The 27,542-nt window shown below is 39.0% G+C and overlaps 1 protein-coding gene across 1 annotated transcript in view; it reads right to left on the bottom strand.

Moving 5' to 3' along the window:
- The window catches only part of LOC136874077 (transcriptional regulator ATRX homolog), a 109,292-nt gene that overhangs the window by 28,586 nt on the left and 53,164 nt on the right, over nucleotides 1-27,542 (bottom strand). Inside the window, exons 4-5 of the mRNA XM_067147602.2 lie at nucleotides 18,137-18,355; nucleotides 5,916-6,104 (exon numbers count right to left, since the gene is read on the bottom strand). Coding sequence (XP_067003703.2) covers nucleotides 5,916-6,104; nucleotides 18,137-18,355 — 408 coding nt within the window. The remainder of the gene's footprint in view (nucleotides 1-5,915; nucleotides 6,105-18,136; nucleotides 18,356-27,542) is intronic.

The following is a 27,542-nucleotide window of genomic DNA, read 5'->3' as shown; positions in this document are numbered from 1 at the left end:
GGTGTCCATAAACAGTACTACCATAAATTAGAACATTCTGGAGGCCTATGAAAGCAGGATGAAAGAGGAGCCACCCCGAAGGTAGCGAGGATGAATCTGACTAAGTAGACTCGTGTTGGTGCGGTGTGCTTGTGTTATTTCAGTTCTATTTTACTTTACAATACTTCAATGTAGTGAAAACTTTCTACATATGTTTAATCAGCATAAAATTGTGCAAATTTTGTATATAGTAAAATTGTCTTATAATATTATTTTTCACGTACATGTTGCCCAGAACTTTCGGATTATTTTGGAATACTTAGCGTGTATTGGATACTTCGCCTTACTGCTTCAGGATACTAAAGTGGTAAGTTTAATTTCCTACTATAATATTCTTCGTCCTTTTCTGAATGAAATGACATGTTATACATAAAAATAAATTGAAAAACAACATTTTTATGAATTTTTAAAAAGTTGCTTGCAAAACTCGCCTAAATGCTTGCCGCTTGAGGGTAAACCGCTTGCCGGTTCCAGGGTTAAAGAAATCAGGTGCCTTACAATCCCTGAAGGAAGAAATGGATAGGTACAAAATAAACATTGCAGCCATACAAGAAGTGAGATGGAAAGGGAGTGGTACCTTTCAGATTGGAAAATACACACTGATGTATAGTGGAAGTAATATTGGTACGGGTGGGGGCACAGGCTTTTTGATTGATAACAGATTTAGACCTATGGTGATGGATTTTAAACCAATAAATGAGAGAATGAGCAGCTTGAGGATGAAAGGCAGGTTCTGCAATACAACACATGTATGTGTATATGCTCCGACTGAGGAAGCGGACGAAGAAAATAAGGAGGAATTCTATAGCCAACTGGAGCAGGTAATAGATGGTATACCAAAACATGACATTAAGATTGTTTTAGGAGATCTTAATGCTAAAGTAGGACGTGAAGAAGCCTTTAGAGGGACAATTGAGAAAGAGAACCTTCATGAGCATTCCAATGATAATGGATTGAGGTTGATAGATTTTGCCATAAGTAATGAAATGGTGGTTAGGAGTACCTGGCTACAAAGGAAAGATGTGAGGAAGGCTACTTGGCGTTCACCAGATGGTATTACACAGAATCAGATAGATCATGTGCTGATTGACAGAAGACATGCTTCAGATATAATGCAGGTGGAAAACTGCCGAGGAGCAGAATGTGAATCAGACCATTATATGGTACGGAAAAAAGTGTAGGCAGAGAATAGCTTATTATAGAAGAACACAAGTAGACAAAATGCAGAAGAGGTATGACAGTAGAAAACTTACAACGGATGAAATAGTGAAAGAGAGATATAAGTCAAAGATAACTGAACAATTTCAAGGTAAGGAAACAGAGTGGCAAAAAGAAAATATTGAAGAGAAATAGAAGATTATAAAAGAGGTATTGCATAATACAGCAGAACAAATACTAGGTGAAGAGAAGACATGGAGACCAGGTTGGTATGCCGAAGAGTGTAGAAATAAAGTAATGGAGTTTGGTCACATAAAGCGAATGAGCGACGATAGAATGCCAAAAAAGGTGATGGAAATGCAAATCCAAGGAAGGAGAGGCCGTGGACGACCACGATTGAGATGGAAGGATACCATCCAACGCAGCATTATAGAAAGAAACCTGGACTGGGACACAGTGTTGGAGGAGGAGTGGTGGAACGACCGAAGAAAGTGGAGAGGAACCATATTTGCCCCTACCCGGCTACAGCTGGATAAAGGGAAATGATGATGATGATGATGATGATGGAGAGAAACGAAGCACGAAAGAGAATGCTCAACAGGAACACTACAGCTAATACAGAGGAATACAGACAGAAGAGAGTAGAAGCAAGTAAGACATGTAGACAAAAGAAGAGAGAACATGAAAGAAGATGGGTAATGGAACTTGAGGAGCAAGAGAAAAACAGGAATATAAGGAATTCCTATGCACAAGTGAAGGCGGAACAGAAAGGCGTTCAGCCCAGGGCAGTGTTCTGTAAGGATAAACAAGGAAATCTGATTGGAGGAACAAAAGAAATATTGGATAGATGGGCTGAATACTTTATGGAATTACTTAATCCCAATGAAGAACATGAAAAGCAAGACTGGTGGTGGTGAGAAGATGAAAGGTAGGAACCTTCAGAGTCGAGGAAAGAACAACCGTAGCATCACCAACTAGGGAGGAAGTGTATAAAGCCACAAAAGCCTTAAAGAACAAGAAAGCCCCCGGGATTGATAATATTACTGCCAAAATGCTTAAGAATGGAGGAGACCAAGTCACAAATCACTTACATCAGCTAATCTGTGAGATTTGGGAACAAGAGGAGATGCCTAAACAGTGGAATCTTGCAATAATCTGCCCTATACACAAAAAGAATGACAAAACATGCTGTAACAACTATAGAGCGATAGCACTATTGAGTATGGTCTATAAAGTGTTCACCAAGGTACTGGCTGAGAGAGTAGCAACACTTACAGAAGAAATAATAGGGGATTATCAATGCGGTTTTTGACCAAATAGATCCACTATGGACCAAATATTTGTGGTACGTCAGTTAATGGAGAAATGTTATGAATACAACGTAGGTATCCACCAATTATTTGTGGATTTTAAACAGGCATATGATTGTATAATAAGGGGAAAGCTATATGAAGTGATGAAAGACTTTGGAATACCAGTGAAGATTATCAGACTTATCAAAATGACTTTGAAGGATACAAGAGGTGTGGTTAAAGTTGGAGGAAATATAACTAAAGAGTTTGCAGTAGTACAAGGTCTAAGGCAAGGGGATGTAATGTCAACACTATTGTTCAACATAGCCCTGGAAAATGTCATGAGGAAAGCAGTAATTAGTAACCCAGGAGGAACTCTGCTCAACCATTTGAGCCAGAATCTAGCCTATGCAGATGACATAAATCTGATGGCACGAAGATTTCAAGAATTAGAGGAAGGCCTGGGGAGGTTGGATTGAGCAGCTATAGAAATAGGTCTTCAGGTGAATCAGGAGAAGACAAAGTATATGTTCGTATCTCGGTCTACGGAAATGACAGGAGAACCCACAATACAACTGGATGGGAAAAACTATGAAAAATTTAGGAGTTTCAGGTATCTTGGATCACTAGTTACTTCAGAAAATTATATAAGAGAGGAGATAAAAGCAAGAATAGCAGCAGACAACCGAAGCTATTTTTCATTAGTCAAGGTTTTTAGAACAAGAACACTTAGTAGGAATTTGAAGATTAAAGTGTATAGAACCATAGTTAAACCAGTGGTGACTTATGGATCAGTGACATGGACTCTTACTGGTACAGATGAAGAACTCCTCCGGAGATGGGAACGAAAGATATTAAGGAAAATATATGGACCCGCATATGATAATGGGGTATGGAGGATAAGGAGGAATGAGGAAATAAAGATATTATATGGGGAACCAGATATTGTGACGGATATCAAGGGTAGTAGACTGAGATGGCTAGGACATGTGGAACGGATGCCTGAAGAGAGAGCAGTTAAGAAAGTATATCAGGGTAAACCAGGTGGGAGACGACTGAAAGGAAGACCAAGAAAGAGATGACTGGATGATGTGGAGGAAGATGGGTGTAAGAAGATGGAGAAGCAAGGCAACCGACCGAGAGGAGTGGGCTACGATAGTTTGAGAGACCAAGGCCCTCCACGGGCTGTAGAGTCCAGGAATAAGTAAGTAAATTAAGGTTTATTACATGTTTCTCTACTTTTTAAGAATATCCCAGTGCTAGTTCAAGAACCACAACTGATGCTTGCCTCTCCTCTATGTTAAAACAAAATGCTATCAAACCTTTTCAAAAATAGCTTTCACGGCCGCAGATTTTGGAGGGGCCTGCCAATCCAACTGATGAGCCCAAATGGCACGTCTGGGCGAAACTCTGCAAATGCACACGGCCTAACCACCCAAAAGCTGGTTCTATTCCCGAGATTTTACTAGCAAACCTTGCCAAATCTTTTCAAATCTTGTCAAACCTGCAATGTTGAACAATCTTTGACAAGATTTGACAACTTTTCTTGTGAAGTACTGAACCGAAAGAAAATTTGATGGTGTACAACAGGCATTAGACTTTATCTCCCATTGTGAGTAACCCCGTCTAGTTCCATGGCTAAATGGTTAGTGTCCTGGTCTTTGGCCCAAGGGGTCCAGAGTTCAATTCCCGGCCGGGTCAGGCATTTTAACCTTCATTGGTTAATTCTCATGGTTTGGGGCTGGGTGTGTGTGCCGTCTTCAACATTCAAATTCATTATAGGTAGGGCTCCATCCTTGCAGACGTGCAGTTCGCCTATCAGGTGTCAACTCAAAAGACCTGCACCCGGCCTTTCTGGAGGCCACACGCCATTATTATAGTACCTTCCTCCTTCCTGCAAATCGACCCCACTTGTTTGTGCCAGTAATCACTCTCACATCTGATAAATACTCTTGAAGCAACATGGAATCTTGTATTTCCCACTCCCTAATTGACAGAACTGGCCAATTTCAGTATAATTTATACACAGCAAGTTTGTAATACCTGTAATATTTTTGGATTCCTTAAATGAAAGTTGATTAGTTTGAGACAACAAAATGCATTTGTTGAACTGATCCCACGTATATACAGACTGCATTCAATAACCTCAGAGCATAGGCGGATAAGAACTCGCTAACCATCAACAGTGCTAAGACAAAAGTTATGAAATTTAGAAGGGGAGGAAAACTGGCAAAATACGACGTTTTCCGTAACGGAAATGAACAACTCGAGATCGTGTCATCATTTAAATATCTGGGTATCACACTGCAGACCACAGGCTCAACCTTCACACTGCACGTAAAGGAAAAAGCAGCGGCAGCAACCAAAGCAATGTACGAGATCCTCAAGCCGCAGAACCTCTCAGTGAACACTGCAATGGCACTATTCAAGCTCAAAGTGACCCCGATAGTTACGTATGGGATACAATTGATATGGCACAAATTAACTGTTTCAAAAATGAAAAGAATTGAGAATATAAAGGCCAGGTACTTGAAACGGATCCTACAGATCTCAAAATTTACAGAGAATCGAATGGCATACATAATGGCAGACGAAACATTCTTTCTTTTTGCTAGTTGCTTTACGTCGCGCCGACACAGGTAGGTCTTATGGCGACGATGGGACAGGGAAGGGCTGGGAGTGGGAAGGAAGCGGCCGTGGCCTTAATTAAGGTACAGCCCCAGCATTTGCCTGGTGTGAAAATGGGAAACCACGGAAAACCATTTTCAGGGCTGCCGACAGTGGGGTTTGAACCTACTATCTCCCGAATACTGGATACTGGCCGCACTTAAGCGACTGCAGCTATCGAGCTCGGTAACATTCTTTCTGGAAGACATCAAACAAACATTCGGGCTACCAGACACCGCCGCATCGACTGCCGTCCTTGAAGAAAGACAGAAAGCCCAGCAGATACCTGAAGGTTTCTACGAAACAGAAGTAATGAAGAACAGTGAATGGAAGGGCCCAAACTACAAATTACGCCATGTATATACATGCTTCGGTGTCCACGGATTCCACGGGAAAATATGCCTAACCAACAGATTTCACGACCCAAACGAGGAATGTATCTGCCGTCTCTGCGGAATGACCTGTCCTAGGTACCACCTGATGAACTGTACTGAACAAACACAACGCATCGGCACACTTGCCAAGGACTGGTAAAAAAAAAAAAAAAAACAACAACAACAACGAAGTGATGTACCAAAAGAAAATAATGACAAATTGTAACCTTTAACACATATGTACACATTGTGTTTAATTTCAATAAATAAAATTTAATTGCATTGGCATTAGTTATAATAACATTCACAACATGACTATGACTTGCCTTAAGCAGTGATGATGATATCACTGTTAGAATAAAGAAGTGTGATTAATAGTACTTACATGGCGTCTTAGCACTGCGGTCTGGATTTGAGGCAACAGAACCTTTGTTTTCCATTTTATCAACAGACTTTGGTTCCACAGAATGATTCAGAAAAGATGAAGACACTGATGATGATGATGATGATGCTGCTGCTGCTGTTGTTGGTGTTGTTGTTAGTGGTGATTGTAATTCTTGAGATCCCTGCAGTTCTAAAATACAAAGATAAGAAAATTATCAAAATTTACTATTCAGTAGCCACATAAGAAAGGTTGTTTTTCAGTCAGAAATTGTGCATTAAAAAGCAGAAGAATTAGGTGTGATCACACTTTTGGTGAAAGAATTCAATATTTTTTCAATCTCTTAAAGCTTTCATAAGTTTGTATTTCTTTACTTTAACAGTTCAAATATATCAAAGTACAGGTTGTACGCAAAATAATATTGGTATTAAAGGTGTATAATTTCTCTCGCCTATGGTACACAATAATAAAGCATGCATAGGCTGAGAAAGTAACAGTGCAAGTTTTCAACCTTTAGTCACGTGACACACTTCCAACCGATAGTCAAGCTCCTCTCACACTCTGGTCAGTATATCTGGCATAATGGACTCGACAGCAGCAGGGAATCAAGATCTCAATTCTGGTACACTGACAGGTAATGGTGCCATCAAAAGAAAGTCTTATCATCCGGTCCACGACAACCAATCCAACAATCAGGAACAACTTAATTCAAACATTCTCCTGCATATGGTAAGAAAAAAGAGGGGGTGCAGAGTCCTGTTGTCAAATGAAGGCAACTCATACTGTATCCAGGTATAAAGTTCCTGAACTGGTGGTGGCGGTGGTGGCAGCGGCAGTGGCAGTGATGGTAAAGAGCCCATTACATCCTTCTTCAATAATATACAATCAACACTATGCACGAAATGTATTAGTTAAGTGTTATTTATGTAGCAAGCATATGCAACTGTCATTGTTAGCATTCTAGCGCTTGCGCTGTTTGAACACACGTCATCAGGCAGCAATTTTACCGCCCATTGTTACTCGTATATTTTCTAGCTTTAAATAATTTTTTCTCAATGAATCATGGACAATGTAATTAAGCATTGAGGCTACCATCATTGGCCACCGTCTCAGATGGATAGGGCATGTCCATCACATGAGTGAAACCAGGCATCCTCGTCAACTTCTTTATAGTGAACTCTGTTCCGGCACAAGACCTCATGGAGCCCCTTTGATGAGTTTCAAGGATCAGCTAAAACATACTATGAAAAAAGCCGGAATTAACACTCAATCCTGGAATACGCTTGCTGAGAATCGTATACTTTGGCGCCACACTGTTTCTACATCAGTTTCGGTGTTTGAAGAGGAACGATGACGATGTGAAGAGGATAAACGACAAGCACGGAAGCTCCGTCAAGCTCAGTTCCGCCCTCCCCCAACCATTTCATGTGATCTGTGTGGACGTATGTTTCATGGCGAGATTGGGCTACTAAGTCATATGAAACATATTCACAAAGCTTTGCGAGTGTGAAAATATAAACTGCTGAAGAATATGTTTACTAGGATAAGAGTTGCAGCCGACGACGACTAGCTGAAGATGACCCGTGAAGTGTTGGAACATGTCCTAGTCTTACTAGTTTTTATGAGTGTAAATTCCATTTTTTGATCCACTCAACTAATCTGACGTGACAGTCACACGAGCATTGGCCAAGCCTTAAACTCAAATGACGAGACATTCACGTGCCACACCGAGTTGTATGTACTAGCTTATATTTTGATCACCCCTGCCAATAGAACAGGAATGTGGCTTGTTTACAGCTCTCCTTCTAAGAACGTGCATTATTATTTATTGCCTAATTGTAGCCTCTGACAGCACAAACATTTCATCAGGTGTCAGTCATTCTCCTAGCCATAGTTCCAAGCATAGTATAGACAAGTGACAGAAATGCTATTGCTGAGTCAATTGAAAGCGAATTGGATTCAGAGGACAGCAATAACAATTATGATGACATTGAAGAAGAGATTTTAAGTGAAAGTGGCAGTTCATCTAATATGAGTGACCATGAAATCGTACCTAAAGCCCCGTGTGCGAAACCAAAACATAGTGACTGGGTGTAGTTTAGTAATAGTGATAACCAATCAATTACTCATCACTTTACAGGCTCTCCAGGGGTATCAGGAGAACTGAGAGACAAACATTTAGGTAATTCTGAATCGGACTTGTCTGTATTCTTGGAGTTTATGGACCCATCGTTTCCCACGTTGCGCAAGAAACAAATATTTACGCTATGGAACAATATTATCGGACCCATATGGAAAAAGACTGTGACAGTGGTCCGACACTAATGAGGGTGAAATTAATGCCTGCTTTGCCTTCTGCGGTCTAAGGGATCACAGGTTCAATTCCTGGCTGGATTAGGGATTTTAACTTTTATAGCTTACTTCTTTTGGCTTAGGAGCTGTTTATTTGCGTTGTTTTCATCAACAGAATTAGTCTTTCGTAGGGTTCTATCCTCACAGATGCACAAGTTGCCTATTGGGCATCAACATGAAAGACCTGCACTGGGCCTCTCTGGAGAACACTAAACACACTAAATGGTTAGCCTGCTGGCCTTTGGTCACAGGGGTCCCGGGTTCGATTCCTGGCGGGGTCAGGAATTTGAACCATCATTGGTTAATTTTTCCGGCACGGGGGCTGAGTGTATGTGTAATTCATCATCATTTCATCCTCATCACGACGTGCAGGTCGCCTATGGGTGTCAAATCAAAAGACCTGCACCTGGTGAGCCGTACATGTCCTCGGACACCCCCGGCACTAAAAGCCATACGCCATTTCATTTTCATTATTTTGTACCAGGGCTTGACAAAAATAGATTTAAAAGAACAAAGATTGATAAGGAGAGAGTCAACTTAAACTATGTGATGCAAGGACAGCATTATATGAAGTTCTGGAGTTTGTTGTTAATTTGTGTTTCCAAGTTTGTCCTTGTCTCTCCTTTCTGTCGTTCCTTCTTCTTACACTGCCCTTTAACTATGGTCATACCTTGGTTGTATTCCTGTCCTTATATCTAGATTTCTTTTATTTACACAATTCCAATTCAGTTTTTGTTATGTGTTCCTGGCATGTTCGGCTAAGTAGATAGCTTGTTCCTTACAATATGACCGTCAGTCTGCAGGGGTCTTCCATGTATACAAGCAACAGGGATGTAGTTCGAAGAATGTATTGGTGACACTTGTTTTTCTGAACAAAACTGTACCAGATGATCTCCTCTGGTATTTCTCTCACCAAGACTACATTGTCTAACAATGTAATCTGTCACACCAAGACATATCTTTGTGCTGAAGTCACCGAGGACCACTGTTATCTACCCTTTCTTTGTACGGGCCATTGCCATTTCCAGAGTTGAATAAATGAGCTAAATTCAATGGTATCTTACTTTGAAGCAATCTGTGATAATGAGGGATTTGAGTATTCCAAGAGTGTCAATATCTCATTAAGATTTAAGCTCAGTATAATTGGTAGTACCAGATGACTGGAGTAAAGGAGTCATAACAACATGTGATAATTATCGAGGAATCACGCTTACATCTCAGGTAGCAAAAATATTTGAAAAGGTACTAGAAAAGAGAATGAAAAGAAAGGCGGAACGACAATTACAAGAAGAGCAATATGTCTTTCGAAATGAAAGATCAACACATGATCCCATCTTCAGTATGAGGCAGTTAATGGAAAAACATTTGGAATATAGAAAAGATATGGTGATGATATTCCTTGATTTAGAGAAGGCTTACAACAGTGTACCCAGATCAAAGATATGGAAAGTAATGCAATGGAAAGGATTTGGAAAACAAGTTATAGACTATGTGCAAGCAATGCATAAAAATTGTTGCAGCAATGTCCTGATGATACATGTGGGAAGGAGTAAACAGAGAGGAAGTACAAGGGCTATTCGACATACCTTGTAAGATTATAAAAAATTTGTTGTTTTTTTTTTTTCATTCTGCAATCAGTTTAAGGTAATGAATGTTTTTTTTTGTTTTTTGTTTTGTTTGTTTGTTTGTTTTTTTTGTTTTTTTTTTCAATCACAGAGACAGCCATAAATACACATGGGAGGCAAGAGGCATGAAATCAATACTAGATTATGCTATTTGCAATAACAAACTAGCAGGGATGATTTTACATAAGAGAGTTTTTCGAGACCCAGAATTAGAAATAGATCACTACGTATTAATTTGTCCCATTAGAATAAAACTTTGATGGCACAGCAAGATGAAGAAACCAACAAAATCAAATACAACCTCTCTCTACAAAGTACAACTTCATGATCCTAGTATTAGATGGCTCTACCAACAATGACTAGCTGAATTAATGCAATCAACTCCAACAGTAGAAAAATGTTGAAGAGGAATGGAAATACCTAACAACCATCTTAAAACAAGCAGCCAAAGAAAGCCTTGGCACCAAAACGAAATGGCAGAGGAACAGGGGACTCAGAATATGGGGTGAAAACATCAAAGAAATTATCAAAGACAAACAGAAGGCCTTCAGTAAGTACTTATGTACCAAGAAAGATCAGGATAAAACAGAATACCACAGAAAGCAAGCAACTGCAAAGAGAGAAGAGTGCAAATACCATAGGAGGAACTGGGAAGAATTTGTATCCCATTTAGAAAATGACATAACCAGACCTCAATCACAGATTTAAAAATTTTGAAAAATTTAAGTAGGGAAACTAAAGACACACTCAGAATCAACACAATCTCCTGCAACACTTGGTCAAATCACTTTCAAAATTTATGGTCAAGAATGTCTCATCTATCTATTCAGACACTTCACTCAGACAATCCACACATCGAACGCATCACAATGGCAGAACTAATTGCAGTCCTAAAAACACTAAAGTGCAGTAAAACGCCTGGGGAAGATGGTTTAAATATAGAGTTATTCAAATTCATCCAGTTCCTAAATAGAATTTGGAAAGGAAAAAAACCCACCTGAAAACCGGAATAAATCAATAGTTATACCCATTTTCAAGAAAGGTGAAAAAAATTATTGTGAAAACTACAGCAGCATATGCTTATTAAATTCTGGTTATAAAATATATGCCAACATCATTAAAAATAAACTGTACAAACACTATGAGAGCGTTCTGGGAGAGGAACAATTCGGCTTCAGAAAGGGGAGATCTTGCTGCGATGGCTATTTCACAATGAAAATCCTTCTAGAAAAATACACTGAATTTAATGTAGAAACACATATTGCCTTTGTGGACTTCAAAAAAGCTTTTGACAATGTAAACCGCAATACTTTACTTAATATTTTAATATCTGACCACACCCGACAATAGATGGCACAGAACATGAGTAACCTTTATAAACATAACCTGATTTCTGTAAAAGTCAATAATAAACATGGGAGTAAGACAGGGCTGTGGTCTTTCCCCTATCCTGTTCATAATCTATATGAATGTTCTCATACGAGAATTTAGAGAAACAAGACATGGTTCCATCCGCATTAACAGAACCTACAGCTGGACACAATATTATTTGCAGATGACTTAGTACAGGTCGCCACCTCAGATGATGATTTACAGAGTTCAATGTATAACCTAAACCTAGTCTCAGAAAAGTACTCAATGGAAATATCCCCTGAGAAAACTAAGATAATGGCTTCCTGTGGCAAGGAACCAGTAAGAAGCAAGATCTGCTTAAATAACAACATTTTGGAAAGAGTAAATGATTTTAAATACCTCGGCTACAAAATGTCTTTATTTGAAGAACTGGATATACCCGAGAAAATCTCCAAATTCAACAGATGTTTGGGAATCATCAATCATTAGTTCAAAAACACACCCGTACAAGAATCTACAAAACCTTGGCTATGGAAGTGAAGCGTGGACCCTGAGGAAATGCAATGAGAGAAGAATAACTACAGCTGAAATTAAATACGTGCAGCGAACAGCAGGACTCACTAAGTGGGAACACAAAAGAAATACAGAAGTGCTGAATGACCTTAAAACCAGACCTATATTGGAATACATCTATGAATACCAGAGAAACTGGCTAAAACACCTAAACAGGATGGACAGAAGCAGGATCCCCAAAGCAGTCAAACTACTGCCCCGGTAGGAAGAGATCTCGGAGACTCCCAAGGAAGAGATGGCGTGAAAATGCAAATCTTTTGTATAGACCGTAACAGTTCTTCTGTAGGACTAATACATGAAAGGATGATGATGATGATGATGATGATGATGATGATGATGATGATGATGATCAAAAATTTGGAAATAAAAATCTGTGTGGAAAAGAGTAAAACAATGGTGTCCACTGGAAGGGAAATGAATGATAAAAATAAAGGGACAAAACCTTGAAATTGTGGAGAACTTGAAGTACTTGGGAAGCAAACTGATGCAGGATGCAGGGCTGCACATGGAGATCAGTAAAAGGATTCAACAGGGAAATGCATTCTACCAGAGTGTGAGAAACCTGGTGTGGAGGATAGAAATACCGATGAATTGTAAAGAGGTGATGTATAAAATGCTGCGGTATAAAATTCTTAAAATTCCGGCAATTCTGTTGTAAAGTCCAGCCTGTGTACATCCGGGTTAAGTGAAATCTATGCTATTTTTATGCTGTCTATATGAGTTGACGCTTATTCACTTGAATTAGTGGTTCCAAGGAAGTTTATCTGCTTCCTAGTGTACAATGGAACATATTCCAAAACCAAACTGACAACAAACATTTTGACATTCTTTCCCGCCATAGTTCCATTCCCCAGCAAGTGCCCCGCCTCCTTCCTTCCCCCTGCTTCTCTACCTCTTCTCACTCTCCACCTTAACTACTACACACATTTGTCCGGCTCTATCGGTGTAACACATACGTTCAACATGCTGCTCAAGATGAGTCAATTGTCAACATTTAATGGTTCTAGTCATTTACATACACTGCTTCCACCGTCTAATTTGGCTTCTTAATTTCTTCTTCAGGTTTCAAATTGAAATGGAAATTTCAATCTCAAGTCATACTACGATCTTCATATGACTAATTAAACTTCCTTGGAACCACCTAATTCAAGTAAATAAGCGTCAACTCATAAGGACAGCATAAAAATAGCATAGATTTCACTTAATCCAGACGTACACAGCCTAGACTATACAACACCACATGAAACTTTACAACGGAATTGCCGGAATTTTAAGAATTTTATACCGCAGCATTTCAACTGTACCGTAATTTTAACTCATCTCATGTATCATTATAGATGCTAGTAACGTGTTTTATAATGTGTTAAAATGTGTTTTAGGTTGTTTTAGGTATGTGTATGTAATTGTTCAATTTGCATCTAGGGCTCATGATGGCATATTACAGATGCCGAAACTAGTACCTTTATGACACGTGATTGTATCACAATAAAATGTTATTGTATTGAATAGGTGGACCTTTGAAAACCTTAATTTACTGTAATCCCATTTCAATATGGAACACAATGAAATTTATAACTATAAATGGAGAGGGATGAACTTACATGGTTTGGGGATGAACTTACATGGTTTGGATATGTAAAGGGGATCAGCGAGGGAAGGATGCTGAAGCAAGAAATATTTTTGTTGGAAATGTAGAGTCTAAAAATGATCATGTATAATTTCCAGAAAAGGCTGAATTTTAAAAAAGCTTTTAAAGCACTGTGTATGTAACCCATGCAGAATTGTCAACAAAATGTAAATACCGCAAGTTGAGTTCAAACCTTGGTTTCAAGGGTGCGCCAAGCATATGATGGAAACCCAGATAGAAGACTAAGGTGGAGGAAGACAATCAAAAATATATTTAGAAGAACTTGGATTGGAACACACTTAAGAACGAACAATGGTGGTCTGTTAGAAGAAGATGGAAATATGCCATAAACACCCCAACCTGGCAGAAACTGGATGAAGGAAATGGGTGGTGATGTTGTTGATAACTGGTGGAACTGAACTGTGAAAAATTGAAACTTCTCCTAAAGCCATATTATTTTCTCAAGTATACATTCTGCCGCTTACTTATTTGTCTCTCGAACAATCACTCTGTTGCCAAAAAAACAGCAGGAAAGCATCTAAAACAGACTCAAAATGCTTTTTGGTACCCGGCACACCCGTGAGGGTGATCTTTTGTGTGCTCATGACGTCAGCTGAAGCTGTTTTTCTGCTCTGTCTGCCACTTCTGCACTAACCTCTTGCTTTGCATAGTCAGTGTTGTATCACTACTGAAAATATTGCTTCCTGACACAGTCATTTCTATAATCTATCAAAGGAATAATCTCTGTGCCCATAAGAGAATGAGACAGCCCGGCCATTCTCCTGCGACTGAGTGGCCTCTAGCATGCGAATTTCCACTTTCAAAAAAAGGCAATTTTATGTCCACAATTCCCAGAAATTATTGTAATAACCTCAGAAGTCATCCTCTATCCATCATACTTTGTTGGATGAGGTGTTATGAAGCTGTGTACTTTACTGCAATCTCTCTTTCATAATTAGAATACGAAATTGAATGATATACTGTATGCTGATTTTGACTCATATCAATAAGGGATAGAACATGAAATGCACTCTGTTGAGTTTCAAGGAAGTTGCTTTAGAAGGTATTATTATTATTATTATTATTATTATTATTATTATTATTATTATGTAATTTTGCCTTATGTCCCACTAACTACATTTTACAGTTTTCGGATACGCCAAGGTGCCAGAATTTAGTCCCACAGGAGTTCTAATAATAATGTTATTGGCTTTACGTCCCACTAACTACTTTTTCGGTTTTCGGAGACGCCGGGGTGCCGGAATGTTGTCCCGCAGGAGTTCTTTTACGTGCCAGTAAATCCACCGACACGAGGCTGACGTATTTGAGCACCTTCAAATACCACCGCACTGAGCCAGGATCGAACCTGCCAAGTTGGGGTCAGAAGGCCAGCGCCTTAACTGTCTGAGCCAGAACAGGAGTTCTTTTATGTAGCTGTAAATCTACCGACATCAGGCTGACATATGTAAGCACCTTCAAATACCACCGGAATATTGGCAAAACCAAGTTGAATGCATTTTCAAAAACATCTCAACAGGTGTCCCTGCACATCAACAACACAATTGTTAAGCTAGTGTCATCCTTCAACTATCTTAGGACTGTAGTATTTGAGCACTGCAATCTCAAGAATGAAATCTTATCCACAATTGGGCAAACCAAACATTTGTTCAATAGTATGAGGGCCCTATTCACCACAAGAGGTCTCAACCTTCAGCTCCGAGTTCGAATGTTACAATGCTATATTTTGCCTGCCCTTCTGAATGGTTTTGAATGCTGGATGCTCAGTCTTTTGCTGGAGAGGCAAATGTACAGAAGAATGCTTTGAATATCCTGGGTACAAAGGAAGACCATTGAGGAAATCCTCAACTTGTTAAATAAGAGAAAAGAGCTTCTAACAACCATCCAAGAAAGAAAGCTCAGGTACATCGGGCACACCACGAGAGGTGAACAATACGAACTTCTACAACTCATCATCGAGGGGAAAATTGAAGGAAAATGATCTGTGGGAAGATGGAAAAATTCCTAGCTTAAATAACTGCACCGCTAGTATGGACGAACTTCCATTGAAATCTTTCGAGCCGCTGTTTCACGAGTTATCATAATAATTTAAAGATAAAAATTTCATTGTTCCGTATTGAAAAGTATCACAGTTAAATTGAAATAATAAATATGGTAGTTCAACCTATTCAATACAAGTAAATAAGAGATGTAGAGATTACATTCTTATTTAATTAAAAGTGGAAATGGTACCAGTTTCGACCCCAGTCTGGGTCATCATGAGCCGATTATAACTCGAAAAACAATGCATAAGTAAGAAAGAAGTTAACGGTCAAGTCCACACAATATCAGTTGAAGAGGTGATATAAAAATTACGGGGGTAGGCACTGTAAAATTCAGGCGCAGTGGAATGTAAGTCACTTAAAAGAAGTAATGCTCGGAAGATTACGCAAATGCTCGGAAGATTACGCATTACTTCTTTTAAGTGACTTACATTCCACCGCGCCTGAATTTTACAGTGCCTACCCCCGTAATTTTTATATCGCCTCTTCAACTGATATTGTGTGGACTTGACCGTTAACTTCTTTCTTACTTATGCATTGTTTTTCGAGTTATAATCGGCTCATGATGACCCAGACTGGGGTTGAAACTGGTACCATTTCCACTTTTAATTAAATAAGAATGTAATCTCTACATCTCTTATTTACTTGTATTGAATAGGTTGAACTACCATATTTATTATTTCAATTTAACTGTTATCATAATCAATCGGATCACCAACCTGCGTAGCGAGACGATGCCCTAAGAAGAATTTAGCTTAACACTCCTTTGAAAATTATATTATACAGAGCATGGCTACAATTAATAATCTTAACTCTTAGCACTCAAATTTGTTTAGCTGGTCACATACTTCTCTTTTTTCTGGAAATGCATGGCTATAATGCTATCTGTTTTTAAGGCTAAGGCAATTTATTTTTGCAAAACTCAACCTAGAGTAAATGAGTTTACTTGCTTCCACAAACAGTGAATATGCAGAATTTACAAATGTTCCTGTGTGTATTTTGTCAAACTATGCAGGAACTTCATAAAATCAGCATTGGTAGGCATCTAGGTTACTCAGTCAGAGTAATCATCTTCTTCTAATGAACTGGAGCCTTCTTTAACTTCAGATTCACTGAATAGTTCTTAAGCACCCTAATACTCACTACCAGAATCAAGTTAGAGACAATCGTCTTCACTCAAGTTCTGCAGATTGCCTGCCCAATTCAGGCTAATAATTAGGCCTATATATAGACCATGGACTCTCTAAAGTCAGAGGTTTTACGATCATGTGTCAACAATGGGCAATGTAAATTCAGGGTACAGGAAAACAAAACCTATTTTAAATTTTAGATTTTGCAAAGGCTTATGTTAGAACAGATTAAAACAATAACTCAAGAAGGATAATTAGTTATTATTCCCTACACCTATTATTAGTTGGATAATCAACAGCTCAACCATCAGCTGTAATTGATCATAAGAGATACTCCCCCCCCACCTTCAGATTACATTGATATCTTCTTTAGTCAATACTACTGTGCCAAAAAGCAGATGAGACTCCAACATATAGCAAAGGTCTCACTGAAGAGGTGTACTAGGGACTTGAGGAGTGAAGTGGTTTCCTGTTGCTCTGCTCACTGTCAGGCGGTAATAATACATATCAATCTACCAAACCCACTGAAATGCATGCACTAACCGATCCTATAAGCGTCATTGCAACATATACAAGCGAATACTGAGTGTATATTTTTTTGGAATTCAGTGAAGATAAACTGTGGTGAGTGCATTATTTGAAATAAGGTTGATACTGTTTAACCTCAAAATATAACCCCTTCGTACTAGGGTAGGCAACTCTTCTGATCAGAACTGTCATGTGATTTTCTTACCTTCCCCTGATGTTTGTAATCAGCTAGTTCCGTCTATGTGTTGTAATGAATATATTGTGCCATGGGACACACAGACTGAGGCTGGACAACACTATTCACTTAACGTTAAATTGATAAAGCATTGCAATATTGTACATCCCTTTTTTTCTACTGTAGTTAGAGCATGTGCAGGGTATGTGGATGATTATTTGATGGCAAACAGTATTGTACATCCCTTTTTTTTTCTATTGCAGGCAGAGCACGTGCAGGGTGTGTGGATGATTATTTGATGGCAAACAGTATTGTACATCCCTTTTTTTTTTTCTGTTCTAGGCAGAGCATGTGCAGGGTGTGTGGATGATTATTTGATGGCATGCAGTATTGTACATCCCTTTTTTCTATTGTAGATAAAGCATGTGCATATTTCTTAAAACAAATGTATATTTTATTCAGTTTTGGAGGAAATAATTATGTAGAATTGATTTCTTGTAAATACACAAATAAAAACCAATTATAATCATTATAAAATATCAAAGCCATCTTATTAACAGTGCTGATGGTGGTACTTATTTTTATAATTAGTCATATACGGTCGTATCAGCACACTAAATTTTATTTCACAACCAGTTTTCAGACTCGAAGGCCCACCATCAGTGTTGAAATTATTTTTAAAACATTTGATTTTACATGAGTGTGTTGTCACATTGAGTTTTAAAACAGTTAAAATGGAGCCCTGTAGAGATCAGCTGTAAAATAAGAAAAAAGTAAAAGTGTAAACACACCGACACTCACCATGCTGCAAATAATGTGATAGTCGTGAACGCAACACACTAAGAGATCCAGATGTATCCAAGTCAAACTGTTGCAATTGTTCAATAAGATCCTCCTTTTTTAAATTATACAGCCACCCTATAGGATCATCATCTTGATCTTCAGTTGATTTCGGTTTTCGGGCTTCTGAATCCGTAGCTGCAGGCACAGGGTACGCAGCTGCAGCTGGAGTAACACTAACTGAAAAATAATAATAATCTGATATCAAATATAACATATTTTTGATACTACAGGGATATTTCATCAACAACTACACACTTCCTTTATGAAAGTGACTGAAATTTCTTACTTGCCCATAAAGTTTATGTTTGTACTTCAGCAACACTTCTATACAACTAAGTCCAAATTATTAGAAGCTATATGAATTAACTAAAGGAACTAGGCGACTCCATACAAAATCGTAGGTCAAAGATTGATAATCGAATATTTGGACGAAAGAGTGGAAATTTAGGTCAGCCTAAGATATTGTTCAGGCAGCTAGGACAACCCAGTCAACTGCAGCCCCTACACCATCAGATGAGAAACTCTCACAGTGACTATGTGTAAGTACACCAGAAATTTACTGACCACCTCAGAATGTTTTAAGCAAGTCTAGGAGTTTTAGGAGTGACAGTCCCACTTCCATTTCACAGGCCAGGGATTCATTGCAAACAACTTGGGAAATGAAATGTAATTTGATGGGGTGCTATCAATATTAATGGGGCTTAAGGAAGGAAGGAAGGAAGGAAGGAAGGAAGGAAGGAAGGAAGGAAGGAAGGAAGGAAGGAAGGAAGGAAGACAGTAGAACTGATTCAAGGAGGATGCATCTGGAAGTGTTAGGAGTAATCATATAATCCTGAATACCACCCGCCACAGAATAAGACCCACACACTGATTTTCAAATGACAAAAATTTGGAAAAAAAAATAAATCACATGTTTACTTTTCTGCAAATGTGTCACAAAATGGCTAATTTAAAACACTTTACAAGGGTGAAACTCTCTAGAGAACTAAGCTCAGCATCTTCAGAAGAAAATCTCTACTCAATCCTCAATTTCAAAACAGGCGGCTAAATATCTGACTCAGGGGGAAACAGTGCCATCTAGATTATATGGAGTTCCTAAAATCCAGAAAGACGGTTCCCCTCAGACTAATTGTTATTGTGATGGGTTCTCCTACATATGCTTTGGTTAAATACCTAAGCAAGTTGTTTCAGCCACATACAGGACATACTGAATCATACGTTAGGGACACAATATATTTCGATAATAAGTTGTCAACCATAACCCTTCAATCCAATCCACTTTTGGTGAGTTTCAATATGGAGTCCTTGTTCACTAAAGTACCAACTGACTTGGTCATATCTCTCATTGAGCATCTGTTCCCTGAGGACATTACTAAGCTATTTCACCACTGCAAGACTTCGAGCTATTTCTTGTGGGGTGGACAATTTTATGAATTTTTTTTATGAGGCATTTTGAGAAGGAGGCTAATGCTTCTGCACCCGTCAAACCTATGATCTGGTGGAGGCATGTTGATGACACATTTGTGGTATGGACAGAAGGTCCTGAGAAACTTAATCTATTTTTAAACCATTTAAATCAGCAACATCCTTCAATTAAAGTCACTGTGGAGATGGAGTCGGACGGATGCCTTCCTTTCTTGGATGCTCTAGTAAGAAAGAAATCGGACAGCTGCTTAGGACATATTGTCTATCGTAAACTTACTCACACAAATCGCTACCTCCATGCAGATTCTCACCACCATTCAGCACAAAAACAGGACATTCTCACGACACTCACCACGAGAGCGACAGAAATTTGTGAGCCATCAAATATCTAGGAGGAGATGGACACGCTCAAAGACACATTCAAGGGTAATGGTTATAATGATGTACAGACTCACAGACCCCTGCATCTCAGAGGGATAACTAAGCAAAGCTCACAGAAAGAAGTGAAGGGAACTGCCTACCTGCCTTACATCCCCCATACCACAGACTGAATTGTCAAGGTCCTCTGCAAGCACGACATAAAAACCCTGTTTGCCACTATCACTAAAATTGCTCACAGTTTAGGTAAAACCAAGGACAAATTTTCCCCACTATTACACCCTGGGGTGTAGAAAATTCCCTGTATTTGCGGTAAGGTATACATTATTCAAGGTTATGAATTTTATTATTGGTTCCGTATTGAATTAAGATTACATATGATTTTACAAGGTTTATTCCACCTACTCAATACTGTACAATAATTGCAATGTCTATAAATACATTACAATATGTTAACAAGCCAGTCCAATGGGACTCGTATCAAGGAACACCGAAGAAATATCTGCCTCAACCAGCCAGACAAGTCAGCAATAGCTAAGCATGCCCTATCGTCGGATCACAACGTCATGTTCCAAGATATTCCGAGCTCTTACCCACCCCAAATAGTACAAGGTCTAGGATTATATGAGAAGCTATGGAAATACATAAAAGTCCTAACAATTTCAACAGGGGCACTGATTATCAATTAAGTAATACGTGGTTGCCAGCTGTTAAGGATTTACGTAGGTAGTTCTCTTCCCTGTCCTTTCTACATTGTTATTTTGTTTCGGTGTTTGCCAAATTCGTACATTCATCATCACCAGATGGTTCATTCCAAGCTATGTTTATGTATTAAGTGTCACACTTGCACAACGTGTGTACACCGGTTATTGCCCTCCCCCCTCCATCTTCCCACATCGTCTCACATCATTATCATCCTCTGGTTTTCTCCACATACTTTCTTTCCATTCTTCAGCTCTGTTCTATTGTATCCTGGTGTCTTTCGTTGCATTTTATTTTATTCCGTTTCTATACTGGCACCATATTGCATGAACCTGTGTGTTACTGGAATGGCAGAAGTGTGGAATGTTCTCTGTGAGGAAAGGAACATTAAGGATGACACAAACACACAGTCCCCAGGCCAGGGATATTTAATCGTTACAATTAAAAAAACCCTGATCTGGCTGGGAATCGAACCCGGGACCGCCGGGTGAGAGGCGGACGCGTTGCCCCCTACACCGCAGGGCTGGACTGTCCTCTCCATTACTTCTCACGCACACACGGTGTGATATTGGAGCTTAATATTGTCGTCAGCTCCCACCTGGAGCGCTCATACAGCGAGCCACCTGGTGACGAACAAGCGTACCACTACAGCTCCAATGGTAGTAACGCATTCTTAAATTCAAACCTTCATTATTGTAGAAGTCTTCCTTGTGAACAGTCGACATTTCCTTCTGAAGACGCGGAGCAAAGTTCTCTGCGAAACGTAAAGAGTTTCACCTTGTTTTCTGACACGACATAAGCCCAAAAGCCCATATGATATCTACAAGTACGGACCGTGAAAGCATCAATATAAAAAGAGAATTATTAATTTACGGTCTTCGTCCGGACTGGACCGTGCCAATGCAGGTTGCTGAGTTTTGAATATATTACATACTGTCTAATCTGGGTGTACTGTAGAAGGACGTACATACAATCGATCACCACTGATCTGCATTTAGGGCTGTGACCCTGATGGCAGATTTATCATCTGTTGTTTAGCCAGTCTTTTCTTCAGTTATTTCAAAGAAGTTAGACATTTATCGAACATCTCCCTTGGTAAATTATTATCTCTAATTCCTCTTCCTGAAAATGAATATTTCTTGGATTCCAACTTTATCTTCCATTCAAGCGTATTCATATACCGTCATTCGACGCCCTCTTCACTGACAATTCGGAACATACTGCTTAGTAATGTATTTACTATTATGGGTGAGGTCAGAGATATTTACTTGGAACTGAGGGCTGGTTCGAGGGCCACTCAACCTACGTGGAAACAACTGAGCAGCTATCTGACAGTGAGATAGCATCCCTCATGCAGAGATCCAAGAATAACAGCCCATAGTATTCGTAGTGCTGACCACGCGTCACCCCGTAATCTGCAGACCTTCGGGCTGAGCAGTGATCACTTGGTAGGCCAATGGTAATCAGGACCCTAGCGCTATGGGTTTGTTTGGTTTTTGAAGTATCGTATGTTACTGTTTATACATTCTGTACTTCAATGTAATGTAGGACAATAAATACACAAAAGTATTTCAAATGGTTCGTCAATATATTTATGATCGCTACCATAAATACACACACATCTCCCCACTGAGCGATCGGGCTTTGCGGCTTATCGTTAAGCTGAGAGCTGACATTCGAGGAATGATTTACTTTGACATTATTATTTCGGTGTTTTCCAAATTTGTACATTCACCATCACCAGTTGGTTTATTCCAGGCTAAGAGTTATGTGTTAATGTCATACTTTTATAACGTTTGGTGTACACCGGTTATGCCCCCCCCCCCCATCCCACACACAGAGACCCATCTTACATCATTATCAACCTCTAGTTTTCCACACATACTTTCCTTCCATTCTTCAGCTTTGTTCTATTCTATTATGGTGTCTTTTGTTGTATTTTATTTTATTAAGTTTTATTTATTTCTACCATATTCGTCCCTGATTCGTCTGATGTCCTCTCTGAACTTCTCATGCACATACAGTATGACAGAACATCTTAATTGGAGCTTAATGATGTCATCAGCTTCCGCTTGGAGCGCTGTGCCAACATACTGCGAGCCACCTGGTGATGAACGAGTGTGCCACTACAGGACCAACGGTAAAGCATTCTTAAATTCAAACCCTCATTATTGTAGAAGACTTCTTCGTGAAGAGATAAGATTTTCTTCTGAAGACACAGAGCAAAGTTCTCTGCGAAACGTAAAGAGTTTCACCTTATTTTCTTGACACGGCATAAGCCCAGAAGCCCATACATATCATGTCTACAAGTACAGACCGTAAAAACATCAATGTTAACAAAAAAATATTTCCCTGACACACTAAAAAATAAAATTAGAAATGAAGTTTCCAGTTATGATGGTAACTTTGAAATACATTTTGAAAACTTAATATCCAAAAAATAAATGAGCAATTTATGTGCATATTAAATTACAAAACTTGAAGTTGAATTTAGTCTGATTAAATGTATTTTAAGATAAAAAAACTGAATACCATTAAGTCTTCAATGAGAAAATTTTTTCATCTATAGCCACCAAAGACTGTCGAGCTTTTGCCAAAACCCTCCTCCTTTTCTTTCTTTGTTTTTCAGCAACAAAGCAGCCTTCCTTTTTTTTTTTTTCTTTTTTTTTTGCATCTTCAATTTCCGATACTTCACGTTTCTCCTTTAGATTTTGAATATACAGTGCATGAGCATTCCTTGCAGTATGGAGCATGTTCTTATTAATGAAAACCTTTTCAACTCCACTGAGGTTTCAAATAGCATCATTATATTCTTCTTTGTGGTACAAGAGATTCTTTTAGCATGTTCTTCTTCACCACTTTTCCCACATATTTGGGGGTCATAGGTGTGAACTGTGTCACATGTGCACTTGGGCCTGTTTTATAGCCGTATGCCCTTCCTGACGCCAACCCTATGTGGCCGGATGTAATGACTACTGTGTGTTTCTGTGGTGGTTGGTAGTATGGTGTGTTGAAGAGGAGAATGTTGGGACAAACACAAACATACAGTCCCCAAGCCAGAAGTATTAATCAGTCGCCATTAAAATACCCGATGTGGCCGGGAATCAAACCTTCTGAACAGAAAACCTCAACGTTGACCATTCAGCCAATTCTTGTAGCATGTTCTCTACTATAATTTCTTTATTTACAGAAAAAGCACATTTAAGTGAAGCACTTCCATGAAACAACATTATAATCATTTTCAGAAATGAAGCCAACTTTTCTGTTTTCAATATTACTGTTGGTAAAATAGTGCAGAGCCAAAAGTGATCTAACCTCTCATCTTTTGAAGACAAAGAATTCACTACTTCTGTGAAGGTATCATTCTCACATACAGAATATGATTGGCTTCATTACCTGAGATCCATTTGTTTTCAACAAAGGCATTTAAAGCTAGGGTTAGCCATTTGCTGCTTGGAGGTTGTGGTTACGTGGCTACACTTGGATCAAAACAAGAAATTCCTTTAGTCAGTTTATATGCCAGAGGTGACCATTCCAATAACTTCTTGCACAAAGCTATCATTCCTCTTAGACAATTGGTGCGAAGCAGCAGTGGAGTTGTATGTGTTAGTGTTTTTTGTGGTAGCTGTGGCAGGCAGAACACAATTTCTGTTTGTGGCTGGGGTACTGAATTTAAGTGTTGTAACTTCACTCTTAGAATGTTTGTCGTGACACAGGTTTTGCCACGATGAGTAGTGATGAATAATCAGATTGTTTTCCCGAGCGGTAAGGATGTTTACTTCAATGGGCCTGGGTGATTTGCTACGTGTAAAAGAGACAAAGTCCTCTGCTTCGCAAAACCTTTTTTAATTATAAACTGTTTAATACATATATATATATATATGTATAATTATATACAGTATTTACAACATCTCCTCAATTTCGAATATTAGAATATAGAAGACTTGGCGTGGTCGAAGTACTGAAGTGAATACTACAAGTCCAAACTCGGACATTATTATTATTATTATTATTATTATTATTATTATTATTATTATTATTATTATTATTATTATTATTATTATTATTATTATCGGAGACCTGACTGACAAAGCTTCTGCCAGCACTCCTAGTAGCATTGTTCCAAAAACCCTCGACTAGGGTGTGTATCTCTGTTTTATACCCTCTCTACGTTACGCCCTTCTTCTAGAAAGCAATAGAAGTTCTCTTCCTATGGTAACTGTCCACAGACACACCAAAACAGAATTGCTTCTTTCCGTTCACTTACTACTCACCTTGTCTAAAGATATACTACACACTTTTAGCAGGGTGCAGCTTCCTGCTTCATGACTCACCTTACCTCAACCAAGCCTTTCTTCTAATTTCACAATGTTGCTTTCAACCTGTGTGTGCCTTCAAACTCTTAAGACCTATGTGGTTCTTAATTTTACTTATATTCTTCTCCTATTATGTAGTATGATTATTTTTATATATTTCTACTTATATACTAAATAAATAATGAATTATCTTCCTCATCAATAAATAGAAATATATAAAAATAATCATACTACATCAACAAAGTGTCAGTATCATGCAGCGGCTGCATAAAAATATTAACTGCATAAAAATAATATTTTATATGCAGGCGGCTAACGAATGAAGGGACCGATTATCTCCCGGTATAAGGAGATCCCCTATACCAAGTGCCAACAGTCTCTTTGAGAGTGGATGAGCGGGTATGGGTAAGGGCACTCTATTGTCCTTGGGACAAGAAATTGTTCCCAAAGGCGGAGGAACCAGTTTGGTCAACGGCATTAGGATGCAGAAGGCAACGGGAAACCACTGCATTAAAGATCCTGAGAGATATTCCAATAAATCCGCATGGCATGGCTACAACGTCAAGATCGGAGCTGGCCGTGCGGATCGTCTACCTCCGTTTGGAGACAACGGCTTAAAAAGAAGTCAAACCAAAATACAATAGTTTAGATAAGGATTAAGATAACGAATTAAAACAAAATATGAAGTGTACCTTCAAATTTTGTGAATATGCTGTGCTAAAAAATGTATGAATCACAAACGACACATATCATTAATTCCCGTTAGCACTTGGTACAATAAATGTTTCTAAAGTCATAAATGTAAGGAACATTATCATGCTCATAGTTCACACATAATAACAAGACTTAATAAGCACCAGTATTTGTAAATCAAAATGTATTTCACTTAACCTCAGAGACGTTACTCAAGCTCTTGGATTTGGACTTTCTCTGGGCATCTTGTTCAGAAAACATATCCAGAGTTTTGATCTCCTGGATCTTCGTCTCCTTCCTGAATGTAGGACAGTCCTTGGATATTGGAGCATTCATACCTGGGCAGTTGATGCACAAGAGCAGTGGTGTGCACTTAACACCTGCATGCTCGCATTTTCCACACATCTTGAAGATCATCAAACCTTGGCAAAACAATGAGGGGTGGCCAATTTCCAGCAGTTATAACACTTTGTTAGAGCCAGTATACATGGGCAAACAGTCAAATAGTGCATTGCAATTTTGAGCCTTTATATTGGTATTATAAGTGACTGAGTGTCGAAGGCCAAGATGAAAGCCCCCACAACGAGCACCTTATCGCCCACATGCCCTTTTAACCACCTCACGTCGGTAACATCCCGATGTGCAAGGTGTCTGATCATGTTATCACCACAAGTCTTAACCAAATCCCTCTGAAAGATTACTCCTTTGGTGCAGTTTAGGAATTTGTGCTTCTCAATCTTTAGGCACATTCCCGAACATTGTAGCAGCCAGTAGCTGTTTACTCTGTTCAGTCACTGTTGTCTTAATGAGGAAGGATTGATCACCAAGTTTCCTCATTTTGTCAACTTTGCCACCTGAACAGACTGCTGATTAGGAAAGGACTTTCAGGGAAAAATCTCTGTCAACCCTGGAGGTGACCAGAAATTGAGGTACCTGTTCACTACTTTCAGTGCTCGATGAAAGTGGTGTAAACCTTTTTATTTTTTTGGCATTTAAAAGACACCATTTGAAGAGCAGCACCCTTAGGTGAACTGAAAAGCAGGTTCCGTTTTTGGTCCCACGAGTAGCTAGGAAAATAAAAGTTTAACCCTCAGCAGAGCCCTGTAAGCCGAGGTAAGGCTTAAAAATTCCAGAAGGCACCTGGTATCTGGAGGTGGGCTGCTAGTGACTATTCACCCAGTAGCCACCCATCCCCTCGCCACAAACCAAAACTTGAGATTGGGGGAGGATGACACCCTCCCTGATCAAACACACACACACACACACATGTGCGCATTCGCACATGAAACAAACCTACTACCCGAGGCAGAGAGGCTGCCTAGACAGAACAAGAAATGAAAATGAACAAGGCTATGACAGCAAAGGAAAAAATAGAAATGAAGGAGAAGGGCAAAACTTATCAGACAACATGGTGACACGCTGTTAGTCTGGTTCTACCCCGAGGCCTATCCAACATGTGAAGGTGACAAAGTCAGTCTTCTCCTCCTTTCGAATTTTAAGTGTGGTGGTGGGTTTATATTTTACCTTATAAAGAATTCAGTCAACGAAATTGCTATTAAACCCATTAAGGCATGCTACAGCAGGGATAGTATTAATTTCTCCTTTATAAGCTTTCTTGGACATGGGGATGCTCAAAGCTCTAACTATAAAAAAGGGCCTCTTTTTGTGAGAGCTGGGGTGCAGCGAATTACTGTCTAACAGATGGTAGTGAAAGTATCGTCTAAGTATCTTGACCCATATACCTTGCGAATTGTTGAATATTGGTTTTTTCCAGATTGTCTATATAGATTTCTGTCAAAATTCCATAAATACGGAATCCCATGTGGAGTTCTTTCTGTAGATAAATTGTG

Source organism: Anabrus simplex, chromosome 5, assembly GCF_040414725.1.
Source record: "Anabrus simplex isolate iqAnaSimp1 chromosome 5, ASM4041472v1, whole genome shotgun sequence".
In the NCBI taxonomy this organism is placed as follows: Eukaryota; Metazoa; Arthropoda; class Insecta; order Orthoptera; family Tettigoniidae; genus Anabrus; species Anabrus simplex.
Note: the sequence above shows the minus strand (reverse complement) of the source record. Positions and strands in the feature narration are given on the sequence as shown.